At 49.0% G+C, this 26847-nt stretch overlaps 1 protein-coding gene across 4 annotated transcripts in view; it reads left to right on the top strand.

Moving 5' to 3' along the window:
• The window catches only part of RPS6KA2 (ribosomal protein S6 kinase A2), a 444300-nt gene that overhangs the window by 377226 nt on the left and 40227 nt on the right, over positions 1 to 26847 (top strand). For all 4 annotated transcript variants that reach the window (XM_054491090.2, XM_054491089.2, XM_054491092.2 and 1 more), the window contains 2 exons: positions 9656 to 9720; positions 19864 to 19966. In XM_054491090.2, the coding sequence (XP_054347065.1) occupies positions 9656 to 9720; positions 19864 to 19966 (168 nt within the window). The remainder of the gene's footprint in view (positions 1 to 9655; positions 9721 to 19863; positions 19967 to 26847) is intronic.

Raw genomic sequence — 26847 nt, 5'->3', positions numbered from 1 at the left:
AACTGTAACCTCATAGATAGAAGACATATCAGAGGGGAAGGCAAAAGTTAAATCAAGAAATATTTCATTTTGGAAAAAATACCAGATTTTCCTCTCTGCATGCCTTAACCCCAAAGAAAGAAGGACCCATTTAACTTCTTCCCCACATCAGCTTCCATTGCAGGGAACTTTTGCATTAATTTGCAATCCTTCAAGTGATTGAAAGTGAAGCTAATCAAAAGTACCTTCCTACTCCACAGTCATATTTCACAATATGAGATAATTGACGTATAACTGTGATCTTAGAAAAAAGGAGTTAAGGTGATTTTTAAAAATCAACATTGATGTATTTAAAGTACTGAGTAATAATTCCCATGAGATTCATCTTATAGTGAATTGTCATAGTTGTATTCACCTAATTAAACACATTTACATCCAACTTCTAATCCAGATTTTTATCACGTAAACCACTCTTCCTTCCTGCAGATTCATCTTCATAGTAATTCTTTACTTCATATAAAGATGTCCCGTAGTTCTCTTTCCAAGGCAGTTCTCCTCTCTGTAAGCAGATATTTTATTCCACTCTACAGACCTTTCAGTGATCACCCACCGTCAGCGCCTTTGTCCACTCAGCCTGTTTTCATTCTTCCACACAACATCGTGAAGTAGGTAGGAGGATTTGAGGAGGCAGAACAGTGCCTGATGCATGGCAAACACTGTAATGGGTCTGACAAGTAAACATGTAAATAAGCAGAGAGCACCGGTGTGCAGAGGGCTGTGGCCGGGAAGGGTGTCCAACCCCCCGGCCTCATTGCTTCCTGCTCATATGACACTTTTCTTTCTCTGCCACTTGGCTGTGGGACAGAACAGAGAAACGTTATCTGATGCACAATGACCGAGGAGCCACAATTCTAAGAGTTTTCTGGAGAAAACCATTGTTTTGTGAGATGCATTTTAATAGATGTTGTTAAACCCTCTGCTGAGCTGATTGCAGAATGGAAGGGTAAATGGAAAGCCTGCAGTACCAGACAGAAAAGCATTGAGGCCAATCGCCAGAGTCCCGAAGCTCACCCGGGAAATCCATCCTGGCAAGAGCACAGAGTCATGCCTGCCTTGCCCGGGGTCTGATCCCTCAGAGGGTAACATCTTCACACAGTTGCTGCCAGGAACCTTGCCGGTGGCTGAAACTCCTCTTTCAAGACCAAGCTTTTATGATGGAAATCTGTGTAGTCTCTGCCTTGTCATTCCCAAGCACCCAAATGACATCTGGACACTTATTATAACATAAGCGTGTGAGCATATGTGCAAGGGACATGCCGCCTCAGGTGGCAGGCACCGCGACCCCACCTCTGCCACTCCCTCCGAGGTGACGCACGGTAACCGCCCCCGCCCAGCCGAGCTGCCGCAGTCACCACCTGTGGGGCCGCATGCATGAGGGTTTGCTGTGCACCCCTCCCCTGCTTGGCCTCCCCTGGAAATGTGAATTGGAGTCAGAAAGGAGAAGTGGAGACGTTGGATGTATTTATTCATCCAGACGTACACGAGAGCCAACAATTCAGATCTATTCTTGCAGCAATCGAAGCGCTTTATCTTGGAGTCACTGTTTCCTTTCCTTTCCTTTTTTAAACAGGGTCTTGCTCTGTTGCCCAGGCTGATCACAGTGGTGCACTCATGGCTCACTTCAGTCTCAGTTGCCTGGACTCAGGCAGTCCTCCCACATCAGCCTCCTGAGTAGCTGGGACTACAGGCATGCAAAACCACACCTGGCTAGTTTATTATTGTTTCATAGAGAAGGGGCCCCGCTATGTTGCCCAGGCTGGTCTCGAACTCCTGGACTCAAGCAGTCCTCCCGCATTGGCCTCCCAACATGAGATTACAGGTGTGAGCCACTGTGGCTGGCCAGAGTCACTATTTTCTTTCAAACCTTATTATATTGCTGGGAGAGGATTTGCTACAGTAAATTGGGTGAATGTGACAAAGTATTGGGGTGTTTGTACTTTTTCTCCCCTTGTTCTGGGAGAAGCAAATAATTTTCTAAATAACCTTAATTTTTTAAATTAAAACCCTTCAAATTTAACATTACTAAAATCATAGTTCTTTAATCTAAAATATTGTTTTGGTATTTGGTTTAAATTACGGGTGAGAGAAAGATGGACCTACCTCCTCCCTAGGTGTAGAGATGGGTATTGGTTAAAAGATACCAGCCCCCCAGAGCTCACACAAGCATGGAGAATGGCTCACCTCGGGCCAAGATCGCCCTTCAAACCATGTCTAAGTGAGTTATCATCAAGCTTTCAAGGAGCTGTGGACCCTCCCACAGGTGTATTTTACAAACTAAGATGCCCAGGCTCAACATGAAGAAGCTACAGTCAGAATTAATTGCCCAGCCTTTATCCAGGGAGGGCGCTGGATTTAGTTGCCTGAGGAGCTGGAGCTGGATAGTCTGAAAACCCCGCTGGGCAGTCACCTTCACCGGCACAGGCGGCTGGTTTTGTGGCTGGAACTTCCCCCCGCTTCTGACTGCCGTGAGCCTTATTCTCGTTCCTCCAAAAGAGCCTGGAATTGAGTTCTCCCTTTGACCATCTGGGGAACTGGTGGCTGTTAGAGGCCTCGTTCTAACCCTGGGCCCTCGTATGGATATGCAAGGCAATCGCACACCTCCAGCCGCCCCTGTGTTGAGTCTCTCTGATAAGAGCTCTCAATGTCAGAGCTCTCCCGCCCTGGACTGCGCCGCACAGGACCTCAGGGCCCGATTGAGGGGCTGGGAGGAGGAGGCGAATGCGTCTTCATTGCCTCCCACCTGTCGTCTCTTGGTGTCTCCCCTAGTGTGAGTACCCTCGAGCTGTAGACGCTCCCTCTCTATGGCCTCCCCCAGGGAGGGAGGGGACCCCTCTCTGCCTCTCGACCTCCTCGCCCCTGCCTCTTCCTTAAAGAGCCTCCATCAGCGGGAAGCCTCTGGATTCCCAGACAATTCCGTTCAGTCCAGTTGACAGAGGGATCAGTGGACAAAACAATAAGCTAGAAATTAGGAAACCAAAGGAAAAATGTGCTCTCTGTGTGCGTACAGTGTAGCGAGAAATGCAGATAAAAATACACATCTCTAATGCCCGGCAGACCACAGTGAACACTGAGCTGTTCATTGGCCGCCCCTCTGTGTGAGTTTCTTGGGGCAGCCATGACAAAGAACTACAAACTGGGCAGCTTGAAAAGCAGAAATGTGTCCTCCCACAGCTCTGGAGGCCAGAGGTCCAAGCTCAAGGCTGCAGGGCTGTGCTCCCACTGAAAGGAATGTATCCCTGGCTGCTCCTAGACCCCGGGGCCTCACTGGCCAGCCTTGACACCCTTGGCTGTGAATGCCGCACCCTGACATCCGCCTCCATCTCCATGTGGCCTTCTCCTCTGTGTGGGTCTGTGTCCAAATTTCCCCTTGTTCTAGGGACAGCAGTCATAGGAGATGAGCGCCCGCCCTGCTAATGCCGGACTCATTATACCTGCAGTGACCCCTTTTGCACATGCGGTCACATTGTGAGACATTGGGGATATTGGGGATTAGGGCTTCAGCGTACGAATTTGGGGGAGTTTACTTCTCCCAGAGTTTCTACACAGATATTTACAGCTACAAGAGATGGCATAATGTGTTTATACATGTCCAGACTACCAGAACTACAGACGCATCTCATTCCTTTCTTACGCTCTGCAGGTGAGAAAATGGCCCTCTTCCCCCATGTGAGTTGCTCAAGGCTCCTTGGCTTTTGAGTCTAAGACTAGCATTTCTCCCACCTCATCCCCTGAAGATAAAATGTCTTCATTCAAAAGAGTTCTAGACTGAAGCCCCCAGCCTTCGTGTGTGATCTGTTCAGTGAACGTGTACTGAATGCCCGTAGCAGGTGCTGGCTTAGGAAGGTGGATGGCACTGCCACTGACCTCCAGAGGCCGCTGGTTTGGGGCCACTGATCTATTTGAGTGGGGGTGACAGAGCCACTTTGTGAGGACGCCTGGGTTGGGTCTCAGAAGACGTCCCGGATGCTGGACGGGGTGCGGGGGGAGGGGGCCTTCTGGGCCCAAGAAACGTCACAAGCAAAGTAGTAGGAGGAAGGGAAGAAGAATGGCACACCTGGGGGCACGTGTGACTCTGTGATGTCCCCATGCCTGGGTGACGGGTGAGTGGAGAGGAGACAGAACAGCCAGAGGCCGGGCCACGCTTGGGAGTATGCGATGGGTATGGTGGGCGTGGGGGCTCTGAAGGATGCAGCCGAGGGGACACCAGTCTTGTTTCTTAGCACTGTTGTTCTGGTGGTTGTGTGGTTGTGAATTAGAGAAAGACCCTGGGGGGTGGCTGTAGCAGCGTGGGGTGACCTAGTCTAAGCAGAAGCACCACAGGCTGGGGCTGGCAGCAGGGGTGGGCACATCCCACGATAGAGGCCTTGGAGGGTTACACCCCTGCTCGGGCTGTCTGCTTTCTTGTCTGTGCGAGGAAAAGGTCTCCCAGGTGGAAGACTCGGTGACTCTGAGTGATTTGCAAATCCAGGGACTTCAAAGAATTGAATAAAAGAAAGGTGAGAAAGGGGCTCCCGGCCAGTGCCCTCGGCACTGCACCCTGTAAGCACGGACCAAGGCAGCATCACGGGTAAGCTCCAGGACAAAGCTCTGCAGGAACAGGCTCAGCAGGACATTCGGTCCCTCTGCGCTTGGCGCTGCTCCCGGCTGAGATGGGAGAGGCTCACAGATGTGGGCGATGCTTCTGCTGAACAGGCTTTGTAGGGCTAGACCCTGGGTGTGGTGTTTGCTGCTTCTCATTACTTAAGTGAGTTCCATTTCTGATAGAAGTTTATACCATAGTGATGTCTAGAAACAGCTGTAAATGTATCCTGCACTGAGATCAGGAACTGCTGGGGTTTTCAGCACCAGTGTTTGTTATTTGTTATCTCCCGACTCTCCCCCAGGACAGGAGTTGCAGTGAGTATAAAACTTCTTGAGCCTACCTCTAAATCTTCCTTTTTTTCCAAAGCTGACAGCTTTCTAGCTCATTCCTAATGAGCATCTGTAGCTTCTCCTAGAAACTCATGAGGTATTCTGAGACTCCCAGGGGGAAGTTTAAAGTGAGGAAAAGGTTAGAAAGGAATTCAATGTGCTGATGAGCACAAAAATAGCACAGCAAATCAACGCCCATCACCTAAGCCGGGCATGCTGTCTTCACAGCATACCTGCTGCCTGCGGCTCACGCACAGGCAGAGGGTTTTCCATTGCTCTTGTTGCTGTTTTCCTGTCCAGAAGTGATCTCCAGATGATGTGTTTTTAATGACTTCAAACGTGATCCATTCTGATCCTCATCACAGTTTCTACTGGCATTGCTAGGACTGCCTGTCATAAGCCAGGCTTTGATGGTTGCTGAAGACCAGCCAGGCTTTGATGGTTGCTGAAGACCAGCCAGCCCCACCCTCACAACCAGCCCTAGGGAGCCACTAGAGACCCATGCCCAGGGCCTGTCTGCAGATCTGACTCCCACACTGCTCAAGCCTGAGCCCCTAGACCATCCCTGACTCCCAACCAGCTGAGTCCCGTGAGACATGAGCGACTCCCTGACAAAGGGTGTAAACATGAAATAGATGAAATTTCAAATTGGCAAAAAAAAAAAAAACCTTTAAACAAATAATGTATAGATAACCTGTAAGTGATGAAGAAATTGAAAAAGTAGACCTAGTATTTAAATCAATGATGGAAGTTGCCCTGGACAGTTATAGGCTGGACATGGTGGGCCAGTTAGGAGAAACTTGCAGTATGTAAGAAACCTAAGGAGGCAGCCAGTAAGATTCTACTGAATGTTCCCAGAAGTGTCGGAGGTGGGTTTCTGTGACTCTCAAACAACAAAAATGAAAATATTGCAAAGGAGTCCCAGACCGTGAATTAACCATCTCCTAAAGCTATCTATGGATATAAAGACACAATGCACATATTTTTGGCAGATACCAAAACCCTTTGGGAATCCCCTGCCGAGAATTTAGAAGCCCCACAGTGAAATGAATGGCTTACCTCGTGAAAAATATGAAGTAGAAGAGCTGGACAGAATCGGTGCAATGAAAGAATAAATCATCCGTGCAGTAGCTCATGCCTATAATCCCAGCACTTTGGGAGACCCAGGCAGGCGGATCACTTGAGCCCAAGAGTTTAGGACCAGCCTGGGCAACATGGTGAGACCCCATCTCTACAAAAAATACAAAATATTAGCCAGGTGTAGTGGCACATGCCTGTAGTCCCAGCTACTCAGGAGACTGAGCTGGGAGGATCACCTGGGCCCAGGAAATCGAGGCTGCAGTGAGTCACGATCATGCCGCTGCACACCAGCCTGGGCGACAGAATGAGTCGCTCCAAAATAAAAAAATAAAATAAATCCTCTCACAGGCACTGCACTGCACTTTAAAACTAGTCATTGATGTGAGAGTTCCAATTGGTTGCAAAATTATACCCTTAACCAGAGCACAGCAATTGGAGACACAGACCCAGATAAACACATTAGGTGATGCCCCAATTTGGAGATAGACCACAAGCCATTTAAACAAACAGGATTAGGTGTTATTACTACCGAGAAGAAGTGTGATTCTTGAATCTTCTGTTCCTCTGAACCTTGAACTCCTATTTTCCCTGCATTAAGGAACTTAATGATAAATCGCTAAGCCTGACAGGAGAGAATTCCGGCCTTCTGTGCTCACAGTTTCTGTCCCTGTTCTTGTCAGTGCTTCGTGATCTAGATGAGTGGCAGCAGTCCTCTAGAACCAAGGAAGGCCTTCAGTGTGTGTCGTCCGCATCCCATAGCAAGTCAGCCATGATTCCAGCATCAGCCTGATATTTTCCGATTCTCCCCGCCCAGAACTCCACTCACCGTCATTTGTCCAATGTGTTCAGTGCAGATAAAAAGGGGAAGCCGAGTACAAAGTCACCTATTTTAACAAAAATAATAAACATGACTGCCCTGGTAGGGTTGACACAGGTTTCAAGGTGTTGAGTGCACAAGTCCTCCTCCTGTTTCATGTTTCCCCCTATAATTGGAACCCCTGTAATTTTTTAGTGATAACCAAAGTGTTATTCTCTGTTGACTCTTTTTGCTGAGGCCTTAAAATACGAACATGGTGCAAAATCTTACTACCTTAGGGGAAAGGAGGTAAAGATAGAAATGTGTAGATTTCAGTGATCCAGGTAAACCCAGCACATACCAGTTACATAGTATAGTAGTTATACCAACACCTGTGTTTCTTCTGCGCCTCACTTTCTAAAATTCCTGCAGACCATATTTGCAAATGATGAATAAGAAGGAAATACAGCGGGTACAAAACGTGAAATAGATCCTCCAAAGAAGTACAGCCAACAAGTTGCCACACCTGTGCGTGTACCAGGGCCTCTGAACTGTTTGTTCCAATCACCAGCCTTTTGAGAGTGCCTCTAGCCATGCGTCCAACAATCACCAAACAAAAGAGTAGAGGAGAGGCACACTTCAGAGGAGGGTCTTTCTATTAATCATTGTGACCAGAAGGACTCTTCAACCCGGAGTTCTGGTCATCATCAAAGGAGGCTGCACACAGGATGGGCGCTTGGGGAGGGCTGTTTGGAAGTCAGACTGTCGCTCTGGAAATTTCATTACAGCAGCCATTGGTGTGCCTGCGAAGGCTCATGCCAGCTGCTGCGATTGCAAAGGCCTGGGATCAGATCCCTGGGCTCAGGGTTTAGAGGAGAACAAAGGAGATAGACTGGGGAACCCAGAGGGGCCTCAGCAGGGAGTCCTCAGGGGAAAGACACTTCAGAAGGTGGGCCCCCTCAGCTGCGTTTCAGACATGTGCCTCCAAACCCGGTACCTATAACTCATAACCTCTGGTCTGATTTTGAACAAGTTACCTGACCTGCATCAGCCTCAGTGTCCTCGTCTGTAAAATGGGAACAGCGGTTGTGCATCGGATGACTGAGATGTCTGTGTGCTATGTCTGTCCTATGATCCTGCGTCCTCATGGAAGGAGAAAGTTCTGAATGTGCACCCTTCTTCTAATTCCTTCTAGATGGATTTTCACATCAAAGTGTGAATAACACGAAGCTGAGAGTGCTGTGAGAGTGCCTTCAGGGGCATTTAGTATGTGGGTTCCTTCCTAGCACCATGGCCCTGGCCAAGCTTCCAGGGTAAGGGGACTGTCTCTGAGCCATTGACCACCTAGAAGCACTTTCTGAGGCCACCGCAGCTCCCCAGCCTCTTCCACATCACTGCCCAGAGTGCAGAATGGAGGGGTGGGAGGGGTAAGGACACGGGCCAGGTCCAGCCCATGATGGCGCCATCTCCTGTGACTCCCGGTGACCTGCGCCACCCCAGCCCAGCTTCAAGCCGGACAGGCCGAGCCACACCTGTGCTCACACCTCTTCCAGGAGTGAGAGCTGGACGTGAGGGGGGCTCCACAAAGGGGCATACGTGGCACAGGAGGCTCTGATTTGGAGCATGACCGTTAGGAGTTGGCAGCAGAAAGGAACACAGCTTGCAGAACAGGGGAGCCGGGCCCCAGGGATCAGACCCTCCCCAGACCTAGGCCCGGAGCTGGCAGGAATTCCCCGGCCACTGCCACTGCTGCCCCTTCCAGCCAAGCCCACCTCTTCTCAGACTCGTGACCCGGGAGGATGAGCTCCTCTGTAGCCGTCCCATCCTGGAGAAAACACAGAGTCCTAGAGCTTTAGGGCCTTTTGTTTTTAATTAATAGACATTGTGTTCAGAAAAGTTTCAAGTTTACAGAAAAACTGAACAGAAACTGCAGCAAGTTTCCACCGCCCCTCACTCCCCGCCCCACCGCTTTCCCGAACAGTAGTGCCTGCGTGAACGGGTGCGCTTCTGCAGTCGGTGAGCTAAGCTACTGACTAAAGGCCTTGTCCACACTGGGCTCATTCTGGGGGCACAGTGGTGATTTCTGGCAGATGAGTAGACATGTATCCACCGTTAGAGAACCATGCTGCCTGAAAGGGCCCCCAGTGCTCTGCCCACTCCTCCCTCCCTCCTTTCTGCCCCAGGGCCTTAGGATTGTACGCAACAAAGTAAGGCAGGAGGTTAGGTAGAAATAACGGAACAGAGCAGAGATATTTGTAAGCAGCCTCCAGGTAAAAACAGTCAGTCACCTGTCTGAGCAGGCTCAGGGGTGGCCAGGTGTGGGCAGGAGGCTGGGCTCTGGCTTCTTCCGGGACTCAGTCCTGTCAACCCCTCTTCATTTCCTGGAATTCTTCCCTCCTGGGTTAACTATGGCAGCTTTGCCAGGAACTCTGCTCTGCACCTTCCCCTCCGGCCTCCCGAGAGGTCCACCTGGTGCTCATACTCACAGGCACCTCAAGCTCCTGGGCGTGACAGTGGGGCGCCAGGCAGCCGTCACATGCAGCAGGCAGCACCCGGCTGGCCTGTCCCATGCCTCTCTTTACCACCTCTTTTGCCCACGCCAACCCCAGGCCACCTCTGCCTCACAAGCCCTCGGGCCTGAGTCGTGGCTTTCTGAGCTGGGGGCATCGGCAGGTGTGCTGGTGCCTTGGGCAGGAGTGAGCAGCCTCTGGGCTCCTTTCCATGGCCCCACCTCTGCATACCCCCACCCCCCACACTGCTGCATTGGAAACTGTCAGAGAACCCCATCTTGGATTTGTTCTGATGATCATTTCTGTGTTGTTGCGACAGGTGCTGGCATTGACGGAGTGGAGGAAATTAAGCGCCATCCCTTCTTTGTGACCATAGACTGGAACGTAAGTTGCATGCCGCAGTCCCCACCTGTACACGCATGACACAGAAGGGAACATATGGCTTGGTGCAAAGGGTCCTCAGTGTCCGGGTCACAAGTAGGTCGGAGGTGAATGTAGACAAGCCACCTGCAGGAAGGGAGCTCCCAGGACCCTGCTGAGCGGGCTGGCAGCTTGGGAGGCACAGACACGTGAGTGCCCCTCCCTCCAGCTCCAGGCCTGAAGTACCCTCAGCTTTCCTCCTCCTACTCTCCTCTACCCTTCAGAGTCGAGGCTTCTGTCCTCCCTGCACCCACTCCCCAGCCTCTTCGAGCCCCACACATTCCCGATTGCTCCTTGAGTGATTGTCTTCTAACCTCAAGGACTGAACAGACAAAAGTCCTGACAAGCTGCTCAACCAGGACCCTTTAGTGCTAGGGCTGTGGGCAGGCCCAGATTCGATACCACATTTTCCATCGTTAGTCAGGCTGATGCCCACATGGAAGTCCCATTTAAAAAAAAAAAAAAAAAAAAACAGTGCCGAGTTGTTGGAATAAACTGGAGCTTCTGTTAGTGGAGTTATTGGTAAAGCCTCCATTTCCAGTTCTCTGGGCCAGGCTGGACATTGTCTAAGAAGTTCTCGTATCTTGCTTTTCACCAAGCTACAAGTGTCAGTTGCCTATTTCTGCCAAGACGCCAACTCTGAATGATGAAGCAGTCAGCGTCTGACGCATCCCCCACGCAGAGGGTTCTCGCGGCTAAAACTCGGAGGCTGTTCTTTCCATCTGAGGAAGGCAATACCTCCTTTCCTATCAGTTGCTTTTAGTTCTTTCCTTTAGGTTAACACAAAAACAACTATGTTGGGATTTTTTTTTCCTGACCTAACAAATTAACCTCAAAGGATTTTAATGGAATACTTTTTAAGATTTAAATGCCCTCTACAGTATAGAGTTTATTATCTGCTTTCGCTTTCCTCTCTGTCTTCTTTCTGTCCTCATGGAGTCTGGGGCCTCCACACATTTCATTAAGAGGTGGCCCCTGTGGCTGACAGGTGGGTCCCACCTGCAGCCCCAGACCTCTCCTCTGGGAATGTGTAACACCAGTGCTGGATAAAACCAGCCAGCTCTCCTCTTCCTTCAGCCTGAGTCCCAGCAAAGCACTCAAACTGGGGAAGAGTGATAACTTTTTAAAACCTAGTTTTACAGTTCTGATTAAAGAACTTCTGTAAGATTAGACTTCTTTTCAAAAGTAAGATTAGAGAGAAGCGTGTAAAGTTTCAGGACATCTGTGCCTCCCAACCAGGACCTCCAAGAAATGAAAACCAAGGCCTCCCTTTGGAGTCTCTTACTTAGCTTTCCTGAAAATTTAGGCTTATCAGAAGCTCAGGCTGTGCTCACCTCACAGATGAGCACCTAAGGTCACTGTTAGTCGACTGCGTTGGAATGTATCTTCTATGGAGACTTCACCTGACATGGCGTTTAGATCTCAGACAAGCCTGTTTCATGGAGAATGGACCTGGGTGTTAGCCTGTGGATGGTTAGCACAGCACCATGCCTGGAACCCAGATGCCTGCCCCTCAGGGGGTCACAGCATGTTGCATCCCCTCCCCCACCTGCCAGTGGTCAAGATGGGACCACACAGCTCCTCCCCGTATGATCTGCTTTTCCATTTATCCAGCCCTTTCTGCTGGGCATCCCAGTCTCGGGCACTTTTCAGGGCTGGGGATAGAGCCATAGATGGAACAGAGTCCTGCACCCGTGGGTCTTGTGATGACTTGGCAGAGAAAGGCGGTGGACAGATGGGTCTGCACATGTCACAGGAGGACACTGTGCTGACAAGGAGGATGCAGCTGGGGACAGATGGAGAAGCACAGGAAAGTGGTCGGGACAGCCACACCTCACCCCTCCCATCCTCACGGAGCCTCCTTCCCATGCCTCCATGGAACAGGTTCCCCCCCAGCACTGGCTCCAGCTGATCTGGCTTCCAGGGCCCCTTCTGCCCAAGTCCCCCAAGGGCTCACTGGTCTCCTCCTTCCAGTCTTCTATTCAGTGTCATCTTATGAGACCTGTCCTGCGGCTCTTCCAAACTGTAGCTCCTCTCCCAGCACCCCTGCCCCCTGGCCTTGCTCTGTTTTCGTATCCCTTATCACTTTCTGACTCGCCTCATAATACCACGTGTTTCTGATGTTTATTATTATTTTCTATCTCCTGCCACTAGAATGTAAGCTGCAAGATCAGGAATCTGTGGCTTAGAGCTGTATCCCACAGCTCTAAAACAGGGCCTGGCTCAAAGGAGGCACTTTATGAATCTCTAGTGAGTGAGTGAATGAATGAGTGAATGAGTCAGTGAGTGAGTGAATGAATAAGCGAGGGAAGGAGGGAGTGAATGAGTGAGGGAGTGAATGAATGAGTGAATGAGTCAGTGAGTGAGTGAATGAATAAGCAAGGGAAGGAGGGAGTGAATGAGTGAGGGAGTGAATGAATGAGTGAGTGAATGAGTAAGGGAGTGAGTAAGTGAGTGAGTGAGTTACTAAGTGAGTGAATGAGTAAGGGAGTGAGTGAATGAGTGAGGGAATGAGTGAATGAGTGAGGGAGTGAGTGAATGAGTGAGTGAGTCAACGAATGAGTGAATGAGTGAGGGAGTGAATGAATGAGTGAGTGAATGAGTAAAAGAGTGAGTGAGTGAGTTAATGAGTGAGTCAACGAGTGAGGGAGTGAGTGAGCAAGGGAGTGAGTGAATGAGTGAGGGAGTGAATGAGTGAGGGAGTGAGTGAATGAGTGAGGGAGTGAGTGAATGAGCAAATGAATAAGTGAATGAGTCAGTGAGTCAGTGAATAAGTGAGTGAATGAGTCAGTAACTGAGTCAGTGAGTGAATCAGTGAATGAATAAGTGAGACTCAAGACAGGAGTCACAGCTGTCGAGGGAGACTTGCCCCCTCCATTTCCTCGCTCTGATGCTCTAGTCCTTCCTCCAAAGACCATGCCTGGGAGAATGGAGAACCACGATTGCTGGGCTGGGAGGGGGAGCTGCAGGTGGTCAGGGCAGCATCCTGGGATGGGAGACCCTGAGAGCTGCAGCTGGGAGGAAAGAGAAGTCTCTCCACACCGAACCCCCAGGTGACACAGTCCAACACAGAGCACTCAGCCAAGAGTGGAGCCACTCTGAAGTATGCATGGCCCAGAAGGGCTTACGCACTTGCTAAGAGAACCTCATGAGATGCCTGGAATTTTAACAATACGATGGATTTGGAAAACTATGACGCATTAAATTAATGTGCATTCCAGAATGCTGAGGTCCGGCGAGCTCTGAGCAGAAGCCGCCTTTTTCCTGTGGTGATAAGAACCTTCTCTACACAGCGCCTCTGCTCAGGGTGCTCTGGTCTCTCTGTGGTTGGAGAGCAAACACAGCCCAAGAAGGTGGCATTTCTGCGTCATTTCAAAGGAATCAGACTAGAATCAGGGCTGAGAAGTTCCTTGTGTTGCTCTTAGCACTTAATTTAATTTTATTTTAGACTTGTTTTCGTTTTGAGAGAGGTCCTTAAGATTGATCAGAACCAGGCCTGTTTACTTCATGTCTGTACTTTCAGAGGAAGGCAGGCAGCAGTGCTAGAGGAATGGCAGGCTCTTGTTCTGCCCAGCGCCCTGAATCCACATAGCCCATGAGTGGCAGAGGAGCTCAGAAATGCCAGTTTTGTATTAATTCATGCATTTGATAAATAACGCTTGGTGCTCACCCTGGTGGTGCACCAGCAAAGTGTCCATGTCCATGACGTAACAGTTGGAGGGCAGAGCCCCGTCCTCCAGCTGCTCACAGACTGAGGAGTCTGCTGTCCCATAACACCATCATCCACCAATGGAAGAGGTGCGTGCACAGTGAAAGTGGCCAGCAGAAAGAGAGAGAAAGGATGCCTGAAAGAGGGCTAGTGGAATTAACCAGCAGAGGGGCAGAAGGAGAAGAAGGATGCTTCCAGCAAAGATGTGTGGGCGTGAAAACACAGTGTTCAGGACACCGTGTAAACTGCAGGCACGGTCCCGCTCCATGATGGTCTTAGAAGCTGTCAAGATCTTGCTAGGATGAGTCCAGTGGTCCCTCCACCTCAGCTGATCGTCTCTCATGAGTCGAGTTTGCCCGTGTGTTCTCCTGTGTCTGCGGCCCCGGTAGCAGCCCATGTGTCTTCATGGCTAACCTCAAACCCCAATAACACATCCAGGCAAGCCATCAGCCCATTCTTCAGAAAGCAGGGGCTAAAATGCAAGATGTTTAAAGGTATTTATTTAAGAGGTAATTTTACTCCGTGATGTATTTGTCCAGATGTGCCCATTCTGGTTTTCAGCGGCTCAGATAACTGAAAACCACAGTTCAGCCTCATTTGCAAGAACTGTTAACACCAAAAGCTGTTCCCTCTGCAATGCAGACACTCCTTAATGACGAATGAGAAGACATTTCCTAACCACTAGATTTCTGCCTGGGTACTTCACCCAATGGCTTGCCTCAGGATCCAATTGGGAAAATATTAGGGTATTTATTTCGCTTTCTGCTGCTGTCTGTGACCTGATACTGCCAGCAGATCTTTTTATTTTTTTATTTTTTTTTAAGTAAACGCCTGTCATCCCACTGCTGTCCCCAGGGTCTTCAGTGGCCTGCTGGAGCAGGACCCATCTGCTGATAGTAAGTGTGGGGACGGTGGAGGTGTGGGCTGCTGCCTTTTAACTTAGCTTCAGAGATGAGCAAGTGAACGTCTACACGGGAGCCATTCCTTCTGAAGGTCAGCTCTGCTTGATGAGCTGAGTGAGAAGCCACGAGTTAATGATCAACTACAAACCTCTGCAGAGGACATGGCAGAGTCCAGCAGATAGAAGCTGTGCTGGTTTTTCCCCCATGGCTGAAGAATGCTGAGAACACAGAATTAGCACAAACCCAAAAAAAGCTTCGTAAAAGTTAATCACTGCAGACAGCACAAGCCAGTCTGAGGACAGCTCCCAGCCCAGCCTGGCGCCCCTTGCAAGGGGACCCAGGGAACTGCAAATATTTTTACAGGCAGTGAATGATGATGCTGGAGACACACAGTCACCAGGGAGAGGGATATCTTTGTTTCTGGAACTCTGTCCAGGGCCTAGACCCTTAGTATTGCACTGACTCTTATTATTACTGTTATTCGTTATTCATGATCAATACTAGTAACTCATGTTTATGTTCTTTGTACAGTTTGAAACCCTTCCAAGCACATCATTAGCTGTTATGCTGTGAGATGGGAGAAACTTGTAGAGGAGACTGAGGCACAGGACAATGAGAAGCTCGAGGTCGCTCGGTGATCTGGCAGCGCATGGGGTGTGCCCTGAACTTGGCTGTTGTGTGTCCTGGCAGGAGCAGAGGGTGGGTTCCGGGTCTTCAGGCCACTCTGGTCTTCTTGCCCACAAGTGGAGTATTTGCAGTACGGCGCAGAGAGTGGTTTGGGGATTTGGGAGGCTGCAGGTCAGGGCCTCACAGCACAGGCGTCCCCATGCAGCTGTTGCTCCCATTGCCAGCAGCGAGATTTCTATCCTTTTATTCCTACGTTATATACACCAGGAGCACTCCCCCTTCAGGGAACCCAGCAAGGACTCTGTGCAATGAATCATCACCCTTTGGTTTAGCAGCTTTTAAGTCCAGGTGCTTCTTCTGTTGGACCCACCTACAGCCGGGTAAACTGCAGGCACAGTCCCGCTCCATGAGCCACTGACCTGTCACACCCATCGTGACGCTTTGAAAATCGTTTAGATTCTTTCTGCAGCACTTTCCATCCTGTGTTCTCTCTGGTCTGCATATTTTTTCATTATTATTTTAGGAATAATCTATAAATGTGCCCTTTGCCTTATTGGAGCGTATTAATTCCAAAATGCCTGAAGCCAAAACTGTCTGCAGAAGGCAGATGTTAGGGTCTGAGACCCCAAACTAGCATCTGTTTCCTATGTCATCACCCAGTTCCCGTTTTTCTGTTGCTGTGTCTGTCCTCTTCTCACTTAGCTGAAGGTCTTTAGTATAAATAGAATCCTGATGGGCCTGCTCCGGGCTTCCTCACGTGCGCTTGTTTCCTGTGAAATTCGTTTCAGCACTGCGGCCACACTGTCATTCTGACATTCTGGGACAAATGAGATGATTTTAAATGTGCCTGGCGAATTTGATCATGAGACTGCATTTTCTCTCTGTCGGTTTTGGCATGAATTGTCCCAGAGTCTCAGAAAGGGGGGATCCAGGGCAGAATTGCTAGAGTCTGTCTCGTTAAGCTCAGAATCCCAGGTGAGACGCTGCTGCTGTTTCACTCTCAACACAACCCTGCCTACAGTGGTTTACATACAACGCAAGAGGCCAGATGACTTCTCCCCGAAAGCTTCAAACTCGTTCTTAGGTTTGCACATGGAAAGAAAAAGCATACATAGTAATAACACATATTAGCGCCTTCCAAATGTTCACGCAGCATCAAGAAGACATTGACCGGCCTTTAAGATTGCAGCAAGCCTCGAGGAAGCCGTCCAAATGGCCAGAGTGACCGGCTCCAGTTAGCCCTAGGCGGCCCGCACAGAACCTCACTGCCTGGCCCAGACCAGAGTGAAAACGCAGCAGCCTCCAGCAGATGGGGCATGGTGGTCTGGAGGCCCCAATGAACAGGCTGTGTTCATAGCTGTGGTTGGCACACGGACCCGTGTTACAGGGTGGACAGTTGCCTGAAGGCTCCTGCGGCACAGAAGGAAGGCCCTGGCCCTCAGCAAGCGCTCCGTCCACTCTCGCACGCATGCCTCCCTCTGGTCTTGCTGGGGTCTGTGAGCTGAAAGCCTGGGCTCACAGCCGAGGGGTGGAAAGCACGGGGAAAGCAGAGGCGGGCTTCCTCCTGTCGCCGTGTGAGGAGCTATTTGTGTGGTACAAAAGTGCTACGGGACCACCTGGGCTTAGGACCTCCTCACTGGGCATCCCGGGTGACTCCCAGCACCGGGCTAGGCACAGATGGGGCAGAGCACAGGGGAAGTCTGAGCCCAGCCACCAGGCGCAGTGTCCTGGAATGGAGGGAATCGGTACCTGACTTAGCAGCAGATACTTCGTATTAAAGGAGTGAGATGGCCTCAGCCCAGAGGAGGTCACAGCAGTACCAGTGCTGGGCCGTGAATCTGACTCAGAAGGCAGGAAGGTGACAGCCTCCGGGTGTGAGCCTCCAGAGTCAGGGTGGTCAGAGATAGAGCCTGTGCTTTCCTGGATAGCTGTGAAGCAAGGCTGTGGTGCCTGCCCCATCGGTGGACGAGGAGGGAGAAGGATGTGGCCTGCAGGAAGCCAGGCAGAGCCTGCAGCCCTGCCACACCGGGGGTTCCATGGGGAGGGGAAGGGGTTCCAAGGACAGTGGCCAGTCACCTCAACATCCAGTCCTCCTTCTTGAAGAAGCTGGTTGACGTTACACTTTCGAGGGTTGGAGCAGAAACAAGGCAGGAAGGGTGAGGGAGAGAGAAGGAAGCAGGCAGGGCCAGGGTCTCCCACCTTCAGCCTGGGTGGCACCTGCACGATGCTGTGTGGTGGGGCTGTTATGGGTGGCTGGGTTCTGCACACCCTGGCCTCCACCCCCTGGGAGCCTGCAGCGGTCACACAGGTGTGGCAGCCAACAGTGTCTTTGGGCACTGCCAAATGTCCCAGTGGGGGCAAAACCCCTCCATGAAGAAGCACTGGGCACCAGGCCCTGGGGATGGTTTTATCAGAGGCTGTGGCAGGGCAGGGTCAGGGGTGGGCAAGATGGGTCCCCGGGACGATGGAGGAAGAGCTGGCATGGAGGAGAGGAGCTAGCGGGGCCATGTGGGCCCCTGCTTTCCAGAGGTAAACACTTCACACTAGAATTAATACGTGACAACAAGTTTTGTATTTTATTTTGTTTTTAATGGAAATCTCTTGTGTAAATAAATTCCTCCTCATAATAAAAGTAGGAGGCCTGGCTCTGTGCTGTATCAACCTAGCACGTGCTCTCTCTCTTACCCCCTCCCCATCTCTCCCCCTGCTCCATCTCTTTGTCCCGCCCCACTTCTGTCTCTCCCCGTCTCTCTCTCCCCTTTTCTCCCCATCTCTCTCCCTCTCTTATCCCCCTCCCCTCTCTCTCCCCGTCCCCCTCTCTCTCCCTGTCCCCCTCTCTCTCCCCCTCCCCCCTCCATCTCTTTCTCCCCCCACCCCCTCTCTCCCCCCCCCCCCCCCGCTCCACCTCTCTCCCTGTCTCCCTCGCTTGCTCTCACACAGAGGGAGGATGTGATTTTGACTTCAGCAGGATTCTTAATAGCCTGGTTCTCAGGACTCTCTGGGTGGGGAATGGGCTACACTGGCCTGTTCGTGGCACCCGATGGCCTGGGCTTCCCAGCTCAGGAGACTTCTTCAGGCAAGCACATGTGTTTGGGGAGACTATTCCCACCTGTCCTGTGCCTCACTGCAGAAAGCAGCATCTTTTCATTTCTGAAAATGGCTTGAAGAGTAACTCAGTGCCTAGTGAAATCTATGCCCCCAAGGCAGGAAATGACCAAATAATTCAGGGCTGAATTCAATCCTATTTCTCCTCCGATGGGTCCTGCGTGCATGCCCTGAGCTCTTGCACATAAGGGCACATCCTGCTGCCTGATAAGCCCCTGTGGGAGCTCGGGGGCGTCTGTTGGCACCTCGCCCTGCTGCAGTAGCTGCGGGCCCTGGTTTCTGACCTGGGCTCTGACCCAGGTACTCCCGGATAAGCAGAGCAGGGTGTGCCCCAGGTGGGACCCAGACGTCGGATGCCCTCCTCCCTCCTCTCCCTTCCCATCGGGCCTCATTGGAGGAGGTGTTGAAATTTGCTTTCCAATGTCCGTGAGAGATGTAGAACAGGTTTCAGCTGGAGTCACTGTGTCCATTTTCCAGAGCTGCATGGCCATGAGGGTCCCTGACTCCAGAACTGAGCTCTAGATGGTCACACACAAGTGCCCAAGAGAGGACCCCAGGCTGGATGTTTTCTGCGAACACCGCGGGGCCCCTCACCAGGCAGGATTAAGGAAACCCCATGCTCAGTAGGGGCAAGACCCCAGCCTGGCCCTGCCGTGCCACTGCCCTACCAACTACCAGGCTGGCCCCTCAGCACACTGGCATGGCCTGCGCCTTCTGTCATCAGGGTGATTTGACTAAGCCCAGCATCCTCTACTGAATCTGCCCGGAGGTCCCTCAGCTTTCTGGTCAGGCCTCAGGCCCCAGCCTTCCCTCCAGTGCCCCTCCCCCTCCACACTTCTCTCAGCACAGGGCTTCCCCAGCTCCCTCCGTCTAAGCACCACCTGCACCATCACCCGCCTGAGGACCACGCCAGGTTCCAGATACCTGTGTGTTCTTTCTTTACATTGAATTCCCAAAGAATGCGTTGTTGCCCTAGAGGATTGAAAACAACACATCTCAGCTTTGGAGAGCATTGTCAGGCAGGCAGCTCTGAGACCAGAGCACGGAGAGCTGTGGACTTTCTGTGCCTTCTCTCCAAGGTCCTGTTGGGGAAATAAGTTTGGGCCCAGAGGGGACCATGGGAAGGGCCGGTTCTCTGCAGATGCAGGCGTCCTCCTGTCGAGGAGCCTGGGCACCCTCATTCTGACACCCAAGGCAGGTTTCTGGCAGAGGTGCCAAGGCCCCCAGAGCACAGGCCCTGAGACACTGGCAAGAGAGCACCCTGGGGTGGCTCTGGGTCGGCGGTTTTTGCAGTGTCCCGCAGAGCTGAAGTTCCATGGTGCTGGCCCCAGAGTCCCACGGCAGGGAGGAGAGAGCCACACGGCCTCTTCACTGCCGTCCCCAGTGGGGGCAAGTGGTGGCTGTCCTGTGTGATTTTACTTAGAAAAGAAGATTCTACTACCAAGAAGAAGCTAGAAAACTATTGCCCTAAAATGAAGAACATTTAGCATGTCCCCAAACCCTCATACCTCAAGCTATGCCTTTTCTATAGCTTTCTATAATACATCATTATTATATATGCCATATTGTCTATAATACTACACATAATAGATTTTATGTCATCTATATTTCAGAGTATTTAGAAATCCCTGGTAATCTACAAGGCCGATGCAGTCTGTGATAAGAACGTCCTTCCCTCCCCACAGCAGGTTTCTCTGTCCCCAGCGTTCTGTGGCAATGTCTGTGCATCCTCAGTGCCCTGTCTTGCTTTCCTTGTATTAATAGACGCTGTACCGGAAGGAGATCAAGCCACCGTTCAAACCAGCAGTGGGCAGGCCTGAGGACACCTTCCACTTTGACCCCGAGTTCACAGCACGGACGCCCACAGGTGTGTGCCACAGTGGTTCCCTCTATCAGTGGCTTCTCCCACCTGACCGCTTAGGGACAGATATCTAGGAACAGGAGATTCCCATGCTTAAGAATTCTTTTCATGGAAAATAACTGTCCATTCTGTTTGGGTTTTTTGTTGTTGTTGTTTTCTCTGCTCAGTGATAAAGGTTTAAGTGATAGCCCCAATTCTCTGTTGTTCCTTGTGTAACCTCCACCTTGGAAATGATGAACGTGTCCTATGGATTCTCTTATTCCAAGTCACCGGTCCAGTTACTTCCTGTGTCAGAGAGACACACAGCAGAGCAAGAAAAGAAACTGGAGGCAATTAAAATCCCTCTTTCAATTAAAGTGCATTTACGGAGAGGGAAGGCTGTCAGTTATGTCTATAGATTGTGAGCTATAGATATTATTCATGCAAAAAAACAGAAACCCATTTGAAAAGTTGTATTGGCTACTAAATAGCATAGCAATTGGATGCATAAATTTCGTCTCCTGGCGTGTCTGAAATTACTCTTGGGGTCTAGCAAATTTCATCAGAACTGGTCAGCTCCCTTTGAAAGTTATCTTTTTGGGATATTAATGAATTAAAGTTTGCTTTTTTATATATGGTAATTATCCTGGTCTGATAGGGCTATCATAACAAAATACTACAGACTGGGTGGTTTAAACAACAGTCATTTATTTTCTCACAGTCTGGAGGCTGGAAGTCCAGGTTCAAGGTACCAACAGGGTTGGTTCCTGGTGAGGGCTCTCGCCTTGACTTGCAGACGGCTGTGTTCTTGCTGTGTCCCCATGTGACCTTTCTTCTGTGTGTGCAAAGACAGCAAGATTGAGCTCTGGTGTCTCTCTGTCTTCTTATAAGGACACTAGTCCTCTTGGATTAGGGCCCCACACTTTTATCCTCATTTAACTTCAATTATTCTCTTAAAGGCCTGTATTAGTCTGTTTTCACACTGCTGATATAAAGACATACCTGAGACTGGGCAATTTACAAAAGAAAGAGGTTTAATGAATTTACAGTTCCACATGGCTGAGGAAGCCTCACAGTCATGGCGGAAGGCAGGTAGGAGCAAGCCCCATCTTACATGGATGGCAGCAGGCAAAGAGAGAGCTTGTGCAGGGGAACTCCCCTTTTTTAAAACCCTCAGATCTCATGAGACTCATTGACCATCATGAGAACAGCACAGGAAAGACCTGCCCCCATGATTCAGTCATCTCCCACCAGGTCCCTCCCACAACACATGGGAATTATGGGGGCTACAAGATGAGATTTGGGTAGGGACACAGAGCCTGAGATTTGGGTGGGGACACAGAGCCAAACCATATCAAGGCCCTGTCTCCAAATACAGTTACACTTGGGGGTAGCGCCTTAACATTTGAATTTGAGAAGGACAGAATTCAGTCCACAACACTAACAGTATACTGGTTATGTACAAAACCATCCACAAGCTCCTTCTGTAGACATAAGTGGGACAAGTCCAGGGAGCTGGTGGTTGGCCAGGCTGCATCTTGGATCTGTGGGGATTCACTGTATTTTTTTTCTCACTGCTTTTGAATCTGAAATTTTCTTATTTTTTAAAAGATAATCAGGAAACAAATAGATGGTCAACCACAAAATGTCAAGTAGATGAAGTTAGAGAATCCACTTTGTTCCTCCAGATTCAGCTGTTGGTGAAATCCCTGTTTCCCATACCCAGATGAACACATTGAGGAGGGTGTGAGCTTGTGCAGACAGGGAGGGTTGCGGGGCTTTTAGTGGGACTTTTGGTGGGCCTAGGCCAGCTCCTGACCTAGGCCGCATTGGTACCGAGAACAGGAAGAAAGCTGATTCCGGGCACTGTAAACTAGGGAGTCATGCCACCGGCTGCTCAGTTACTTCTTTGGGGTCGTCCTGCAGTCCCCAGGTACAATTAAAACTATCATTATAGCTTTGGTTCATCACTGATTCATGATGTAATGAGGCTGCCTTGGAGAACACTTCTAGGTCTGCTCTCTCCAGTAAGTGACTGTGGGATTTTCACCTCACCCCATTCTCAGCTTCCTTAGAAAGTATTTGTGTGTTGGGGTTGGTCCTTCCCATTGACAAAATTAACCCAGTTCACAGAACAGGATTACTTTTGAGTTTCTGAGTTTGAAAAGATGGGGCAGGATTTGGGAATTCAATCCTGGCCCTGCCCACAGGTCACCCAAGCAAGTCATGATATTTCTCCACCTATTGTTGGCCTGAATGTAAAAGGAGCTCAGAGGCAATTAGGTCTGACCACGAGATCATTGTCCCTGAGTCCACAAGGACCATAAGGTCCCTAACAGAATGTGCACACATCCTCGTGAGGTGCCAACATGTGGGGCTGTGTGTTTAAAATGTGGAAAGAAAGTCTAGGTTTGTGCTGCTTGGTAAGAAAATGTTAATACAGTCAACTCTAATATTCACATGGACATGCCTTTTATCTTATCCATGAAGAATTTAAACCCCAACCTAGTTGGCCAGTGGAACCAGAAGCTTTTTTTGAGCATCTAGAGAATTCCATTTTATTTTAATAATAGCCTAAGGAAAACATAATTAGACACAATGCACTCCAATGCTATTCAGAATTGCCTTTTTTATTCCTTAGTGTTTCCAGTTCTCCAATCAGTTTCACTTAATTTATCACACCACAGTTTGCCTTTGAGATAGGTAGTAATTGAAGTGCTAAAGACACATTAAACTCATTCTGATTTGTATAGGAGAGTAGGATTTTCTAAGCATGTGAGCTGAGCACATGGCTGGGTGAATGAGCAGCTGTAGAAATGTGACTCTGAAGCAACGGATAAGCTACAAATCCTTTATGTTAGATCCTGGATGCGCAGTGGGAATTTCTTGTAGTTAGGCTTTCAGTCTTTTCTGAAACTTCAGCCAGTGATCAAGATGGTTTCTATTCCCTGATCACACATTGGCTGCCCACTGGAGCATGCTGCTTAGCCGGAGATGCCAATCTAAGATTTAAAATCAATCAGGCAGGCTCCACAAATCAGGAAATACCCACAGGACCATGAGAGGTTGCTTGTAATTACTGTAGTTCTACATCTCCTTTTATCTAACTCACATTTTTGCTCTTCTTAAATACTGTGCTGAAAATCAGCATCCCTCAGGTGATTATAAAGTACTTTAAATTCTATTTAGGCCACCTATCATTTCCTTACTAGCTAGCCACACCGACCAAATGTCAGCCTCTTAACTTTTGGTGAAGACCCACTTGGCCTTCAGTAAATTGCTATTACTTTTACCCTTTCTGCAGGCTCTCCTTGGTCTTTGTGAGGAGAGGCATAGGTTCTCTGGCCATGGAAGGTTGTGGCTGTGTCTTCCGTGCCTCTTGGTTGGTTAGAAGACATTGCTTATGGGAATTACAGATTTTCCATTCACCAATGAAACTGTGTCTGTCAAGTTAACATGGCCTGTGCCCCCACCCCCGCACACACTCCTCCACAGGCTATAAATTAGACTCCCAATCCTTGCTCAGCACTTCACACTCGTGTGGCTCCTGTGGATTCCCTAGAATAAGCTCAAGCTCTGAGTCTAAATCCCTAAGGGAGGACATTAACGTGCCTCCAGGTTTGAAGATTTCTTAAACCATGATGTAGCCATGTGTGTTTCATTTTTCCGGGGGAGAATCTGCGGCCCGTGGTAGCTCAGGGGATCTTTGGGAGGAGGCAGACCTCAAAGCCAGACTTTGTGCAGAGAGCAAACCCGGTGTAGCAGGAGCGCCTCCTCCTCAAGCGGCTGCGTGTGCCGGGAAGCAGAGCCACTCAGAAAGCCCCGAGCTTCTCTGCCGGGTCGCACTGCAGAATTTCAGTTTCTAAAAACCACTCAGTGTACCTTTGGTTTTTTTAACGACGCTTCGCTAGTCTGGCGCCTTGGAAGTTTATTTCCAAACACAGCCAACTCTGGTACATTAGTCCAGGAGTCGTGTGGGCATCTACCTGGGGTGACTGTGAAGGCCCCTTTGTTGGCCCCTTTGAGGGCCGACACCTGGCTCTGGCTGCCTCTTGGTTCAGGACACTGAAGATGAGCCCGGGTCCACGAAGCTTCCTACCCCAGGAAGAGCACCAGTGGGATGCTGCGTCGTCCATCTGCCCACAGCCTGGCCCCCACTGTCACCAGAGGCCCACGGGGCTTGGGGCCTGGCTCCTGGGCTTCAGAGTGGCTGCCCTCATAACTGTTGTCCCCAAAATATGATGCTAAGAAACAAAAAACATGTTCTCTGCAGCTGCCTCCCACCCCCACACATCTGCCGCACCGTGTGGAGATAAAACTGAGAACTAGGTGTACTTTTTTCCTTTCAAAGTAGAGGGGGGAAGAAGTGCTAAGAGACAAAGGCCTGCGGGTAGAGAATTCTAGAATATACAAAATGCACACAACTATACATACATGGAGTCTTAAAAGATATATAAATAAGAATGTTTAAATTTGTACATATGTGTGTTTTCAGGAAAAATTACATATATTTTCATATATTATAAATTTACATATTATATAATGTATTATGGTATTCTATTTTAGTGTAATATATATTCTATTTTAATATATTAATCTATTCTATTATCCTATTCTGTTTTTATATATATTAAAATACATTTAATTTTTTAAGTAATGTCTGGGTTCTTCATATTGTTCAACAGCTTTTTGCTTTTTTGATTTGACAAACGATTAGGAAGCCACGTCTCTGTCAGTCCATGCAACTGTGGCTCCTTCTGATGGCCCTGGTCTCGCTGGCAGGACTCACACAGCAATCATTACAAAGCATCCTGATACAGATGGGCCACTGTTGACCATGACCATGATTGTGTTAGTGAGGAGTATTTAGTGTCTCCTTTTTCTTTTCTGTAACATATATCACTGAAACAGACTTTTTCTACATTTATGTCTAAGTACTTTCAGATTTTTTCATTTGCTTGTTTTTTTGTTTTGTTTTGTTTTGTTTTTTGAGACAGAGTCTCGCTCTGTCACCCAGGCTAGAGCGCAGTGGCGCGATCTTGGCTCACTGCAACCTCCATCTCCCAGGTTCAAGCGATTCTCCTGCCTCAGCCTCCTAAGTAGCTGGGATTATAGGCATGCGCCATCACGCCTGGCTAATTTTTGTATTTTTAATAGAGACAGGGCTTCACCATGTTGGTCAGGCTGGTTGTGAACTCCTGACTTCGTGATCTGCCCACCTCAGCCTCCCAAAGTGCTGAGATTACAGGTGTGATCCACCGCACCCAGCCTGTTTTATTTTTTATTTCTGTAAATGTCAGAGGTACAGATGTAGTTTTGTTCATGGGTAGAGTGCATAGTGGTGAGGGCTGAGCTTTTAGTGTAACCATCACCTGAGGAGTGTTCATTGTACCCATTAAGTAATTTCTCATCCCTCACCTTCTCCCACCCTTCCACGTCTCCATTCTCTATCCCTCCACACTCGACGTCCACATGCAGACATTATTTAGCACCCACTTATGAGTGAGAACATGCGATGTTTGACTTTCCATGTGTGAGCTGTTTCATTTAAAATAATGGTCCCCATTTCCATCCATGTTCCTGCAAAAGACATGATTTCATTCTTTTTTATGACTAAATAGTATTCCATTGTGTATATGTACCACATTTTGTTTACCCATTCACCTGTTGATGGATACTTAGGTTGATTCCATGACTTTGCGATTGTGAATAGTGCTGCAGTAAGCTTGCAAGTGTGGGTATCTTTTTGAGACAATGATTTCTTTTCCTTTGGGCAATGCCCAGCAGTGGGATTGCTGCATCGATTGTAGTTCCATTTAGTTCTTTGAGAAATTTCCATACTGTTTTTCGTGGAGGTTGTACTAATTTACATTCCGACCACCTTTCTCCACATCCTCACCAACATCTGTTATTTTATTGACTTTTTAGTAATAGCCGTTCTGACTGATGTAAGGTGATATCTCATTGTGGTTTTCATTTGTATTTCTCTGATGATTAGCGATCTTGAGCATTTTTTATATGCTGTTTGGCCATCTGTATGTCTTCTTTTGAAAAATGTCTATTTATGTCCTCTGGTCAACTTTTAATGGGGTTATTTGTTTTGTTATTGTTGTTGAGTTGTTTGAGTTTCTTGTAAATTCTAGATATTACTCCCCTGTCAGTTGCATAGTTTGCAAATATTTTCTCCCATTCTGCAGGTTGTCTTTTCATTCTGTTGATGATTTCTTATGCTGGTCTTAAAAGACTTTTTTTTGTGTGTGTGTGTGTGTGTGTGTGATGGAGTCTCATTCTGTCACCCAGGCTGGAGTGCAGTGGCGCCATCTCGGCTCACTGCAACCTCCACCTCCCGGGTTCATGCAATTCTCCTGCCTCAGCCTCCCAAGTAGCTGGGATTACAGGTGCACACCACCACACCCCGCTAATTTTTTTTGTATTTTTAGTAGAGACAGGGTTTCACTATGTTGGCCAGACTGGTCTCGAACTCCTGACCTCATGATCCGCCTGCCTCAGCCTCCCAAAGTGCTGGGATTACAGGTGTGAGCCACTGCGCCCAGCCCTTAAAAGACTTTTGAAGTCTTTGGCTAGACCCGTGTTCAAAAGAGTTTTCTCTAGGATTTATTCTAGTATTTTCTTGTTTCAGGTCTTTCATCACTGAAGTCTTTAATCTCTTAGTCGATTTTTGTATATGGTGAGACATAGGGGTCCAGTTTCATTCTTTTGCTTATGACAAACTAATTTTCCCAGTATCATTTATTGAAAAGAGTGTCTTTTCCCCACAAAGTTTTTGTCAACTTTGTATGTGGCTTTATTTCTGGGTTTTCTTTTCTGTTCCATTAATCTGTGTGTCTATCTTTATACCAGTACCATGCTATTTTAGTTATTATCTCCTTGTGATATAATTGAAGTCA

The sequence above is a fragment of the Pongo pygmaeus genome, chromosome 5, assembly GCF_028885625.2.
Source record: "Pongo pygmaeus isolate AG05252 chromosome 5, NHGRI_mPonPyg2-v2.0_pri, whole genome shotgun sequence".
NCBI lineage: Eukaryota > Metazoa > Chordata > Mammalia > Primates > Hominidae > Pongo > Pongo pygmaeus.
The sequence above is the reverse complement of the archived record's forward strand: the minus strand, read 5'-3'. Positions and strand labels throughout refer to the sequence as shown.